This window comes from Paroedura picta, chromosome 16, assembly GCF_049243985.1.
Source record: "Paroedura picta isolate Pp20150507F chromosome 16, Ppicta_v3.0, whole genome shotgun sequence".
Taxonomy (NCBI): domain Eukaryota; kingdom Metazoa; phylum Chordata; class Lepidosauria; order Squamata; family Gekkonidae; genus Paroedura; species Paroedura picta.
The window spans coordinates 21,644,363-21,647,837 of record NC_135384.1 but is presented as its reverse complement, the minus strand read 5'-3'; the positions used below and the strand labels follow the sequence as shown (position 1 = coordinate 21,647,837).

The 3,475-nt window shown below is 51.7% G+C and overlaps 1 protein-coding gene across 2 annotated transcripts; it reads left to right on the top strand.

The window, feature by feature from the left end:
- Positions 1–902: 902 nt before the first annotated feature.
- On the top strand, positions 903–2,275 carry LOC143826165 (uncharacterized). Of its 2 annotated transcripts, XM_077314813.1 has the most exons (4): positions 903–1,034; positions 1,327–1,431; positions 1,708–2,010; positions 2,138–2,275. In XM_077314813.1, the coding sequence occupies exons 1-3, from the start codon at positions 1,013–1,015 to the stop codon at positions 1,998–2,000; spliced, it is 420 nt and encodes a 139-aa protein (XP_077170928.1). In that variant the 5' UTR covers positions 903–1,012; the 3' UTR covers positions 2,001–2,010; positions 2,138–2,275. The 2 variants fall into 2 exon arrangements, with proteins under 2 accessions (XP_077170928.1, XP_077170927.1); XM_077314812.1 differs by having other exon boundaries at positions 1,708–2,275.
- Positions 2,276–3,475: the final 1,200 nt, after the last annotated feature.

Below are 3,475 nucleotides of genomic sequence, written 5' to 3'. Positions count from 1 at the left end.
TAAGAAGATTTGGTTCGTATATGCAGCTTTTCTCTACCTGAAGGAGTCCCAAAGAGATTTACAATTGTCTCCCCTTCCCTCTCCCCACAACAGACACCCTGTGAAGGAGGTGAGGCTGAGAGAGCCCTGATATTTTTGCTTGGTCAGAACAGCTTTATCAGTGCTGTGGCAAGCCCAAGGTCACCCAGCTGGCTGTGAGGGACGTGAGGTTGAGAGAGCCCTGAGAATGCTGAAGAAGAAGAGTTGGTTCTTATATGCCACTTTTCTTAACCCGAAGGAGTCTCAAAGTGGCTTACAGTCGCCTTGCCTTTCCTCTCCCCACAACAAACACCCCATGAGGAAGGTGAGGCTGAGAGAACTGTGATATTACTGCTCAGCCAGAACAGCTTTATCAGTGCTGTGGCAAGCCCAAGGTCACCCAGCTGGCTGCATGTGGAGGAGGAGCGGTTCACCAGATTAGAAATCACTGCTCTTAACTACTACACCATACTGGCTAAAGATTTACAAATCATAGAATCATAGAGTTGGAAGGGGCCATACAGGCCATCTAGTCCAACCCCCTGCTCAATGCAGGATCAGCCCTAAGCATCCTAAAGCATCCAAGAAAAGTGTGTATCCAGCCTTTGCTTGAAGACTGCCAGTGAGGGGGAGCTCACCACCTCCTTAGGCAGCCTATTCCACTACTGAACTAATCTGTGAAAAACTTTTTCCTGATATCTAGCCTATATCATTGTTCTTTCAGATTAAACCCATTACTGCACGTCCTTTCCTCTGCAGCCAATGGGAACACCAAATGACAACCTTTCAAACACTTAAAGAGGGCTATCATGTCAGGGGGTGCATGACATCATGCCACAGGGCCTGCCCTCCAACGCTCCTTCCTGCCTCTGCCTAATTAGCTGCAGGGTTGCCATGGGGATGGCCAGAACCATTCTCGCATCACAGTCGGTCCAGGGGGATATCTTGCCCCCCAGCACCCGTGGGGGCATTTGATCCAAATTTTTGGAGGAGGATGCGGCTGCTACAGCCAAGCGGTGAGTCCAACTTGGAAGGTTTCCCACGCCCAACCCAGTTGTGTTCCAGGTGGGAGCTTTTGTGTGCCTGGCTGAGGAAGCGTCCAGGAGCACAAAGTTCCCACCTGGAGTCCAATATTGTGGGGCCCAAAGGCTGAAGGAAAAAGGGACCCCTGGGGGAGAAGCCAGCCTCCGGGGGAAGCCTAGAAAGGATGTTTCAGGGTCAGTCCGGAGAGGGAGGTCTCGCCCTAGCAGGTGTGTGAGCCTGAATCTTTAATTAGCTCAGTTCTCTCTAATTCCTCTTTTTCTCCAGGAATTGACAGAGTCCTTATTAAAGGGCAAAAAATTAATCTATTTACAACATCTGCCCCCCTCAGTGGAGAGCCTGGCCGCCTACCGCCTATTTTCAAAAACAACGGTAAGAACCTCCAGCTGCCAGTAAAGGAGCCAGCCCTCGCCTTGGAGGGAAGGGGGGGAGGGAGAGCACAGGGGGTCCCCAGGAAGCCCCAAAGGGATCTCTCCCCCCCCCCCACTTGAGCAGGGAGAGGGGGTGCCCCAGCTGAGAATACAAGCGCCACAAGCTCCCTGCCTGATGTTCTGACTTGCCCAAGGGAAGAGCCCTGGAAGAGCTTGGGGGGGGGGGATTTCCCCCAGTGACTATTTTAATTTTGCTGTTCTTGTTTTTCATTTCCAGAGGCGGCCAGGCAGATCCCACCGCGGCTGGAGGACCGGGGTGTGGGCTGCGTCAGCCTGGCGGGGGCTGGTAAGGGCGGCCCTGGCTCGAGGCGGGTCAGCTTTAAGCTACCTGACCTTGAGCCAGGGCCCCCTGCCTCCCCCCCAGCAGCAGCCCCACCCCACGGAAGACCTCCGCTCTTCCCCCCAGTTGAGAACACCGCCCTGGTGTGTCGGCACCAGGGCCTGAGGGGGAAGAGCGGCTCACTCCAGCCGCGGCAGGGGGTCCCGCTGACGGGGAGGAGGAGGCGGTAGGCGGGCAGAGGTGAGTATGGTCATTTCATGATGTGCTGGCGGGTTAGAGGGAGGCAAGACTTTTAGTGGCCAGGGTGGCCCAGATGTTCTCAGGGCACAAGGTATGATGCTGGCATATCCGTCTGTTTCACCTACAGGGGACCATCAGGAGAACAGGAGAACAGGCAACAACGGCGATGGCGGGACCATCTCTGTCTCCTGACTCTTGGATTTGAAGAATATGGCTGGCCCATTTTGTTTGTTAATATCTAATTAATTAAATTGTTCATAAGTCATCCTGCTCTTTCTTTGCTTGTTTCCTGTTGTCTTTTATTGTAATAATGTGTTTTTTTTACTTTATTTGTGGGCTACTACTGCTAGGTAGAGAATTAAGGAGGCCTCAATGTGTGTGTTGGGGGGGGGGGGTTTAGGATTAGATGTGGTCGAGGGCATTAGTTTTCCTCCGGCAGGGAAGGGAAGGGAAGGGAAGGGAAGGGAAGGGAAGGGAAGGGAGGGAGGGAGGGAGGGAGGGAGGGAGGGAGGGAGGAAGGAAGGAAGGAAGGAAGGGAGGAAGGAAGGGTAGATGTTGGTGAACTGAGTAGATGCAGTGCTCTGCTTCCTAGTGGTCATGGCTGTCCAACACCATGTGTTCATCTACTGAACCTGCCTGCTGCAATGTTCTAAGAAGCCTTCACTCACAGCAGCCAAATCAGTCAGCATGGATGCCAGGCATGCACAAGGAGCCTTCCTCCAAAGGATCTATACATCCCTTCCTTTTGTTCACTCTGACTGTGAAAATTTTTTTCCTGATATCTAGCCTATATCGTTGTACTTGAAGTTTAAACCCATTACTGCGCGTCCTCTCCTCTGCAGCCAACAGAAACAGCATCCTGCCCTCCTCCAAGTGACAACCTTTCAAATACTTAAAGAGGGCTATCATGTCCCCTCTCAACCTCCTTTTCTCCAGGCTGAACATTCCCAAGTCCCTCAACCTATCTTCATAGGGCTTGGTCCCTTGGCCCCAGATCATCCTCGTCGCTCTCCTCTGTACCCTTTCAATTTTATCGACGTCCTTCTTGAAGTGAGGCCTCCAGAACTGCACACAGTACTCCAGGTGTGGTCTGACCGGTGCTGTATACAATGGGACTATGACATCTTGTGATTTTGATGTGATGCCTCTGTTGATACAGCCCAAAATGGCATTCGCCTTTTTTACCGCTGCATCACACTGCCTGCTCATGTTTAGTTTACAATCCACAAGTACCCCAAGGTCTCGTTCACACACAGTGCTACCTAGAAGCGTATCCCCCATCCAGTAGGCATGCTTTTCATTTTTCTGACCCAGATGCAGAACTTTACACTTATCCTTATTCAATTGCATCTTGTTCTCATTTGCCCATTTTTCCATTGTGTTCAGATCTCGTTGAACTCTGTCTCTATCTTCCGGAGTATTTGCCAGTCCTCCCAATTTGGTGTCATCTGCAAACTTGATGAGT

Coding starts and splice junctions, on each gene's coding strand:
- LOC143826165 (XM_077314813.1), top strand. CDS start 1,013: ATGCGGCTGCTACAGCCAAGCG. Junction 1,035..1,326: donor GCGGCTGCTACAGCCAAGCG/GTGAGTCCAACT, acceptor CTTTTTCTCCAG/GAATTGACAGAGTCCTTATT. Junction 1,432..1,707: donor GCCTATTTTCAAAAACAACG/GTAAGAACCTCC, acceptor TTTCATTTCCAG/AGGCGGCCAGGCAGATCCCA.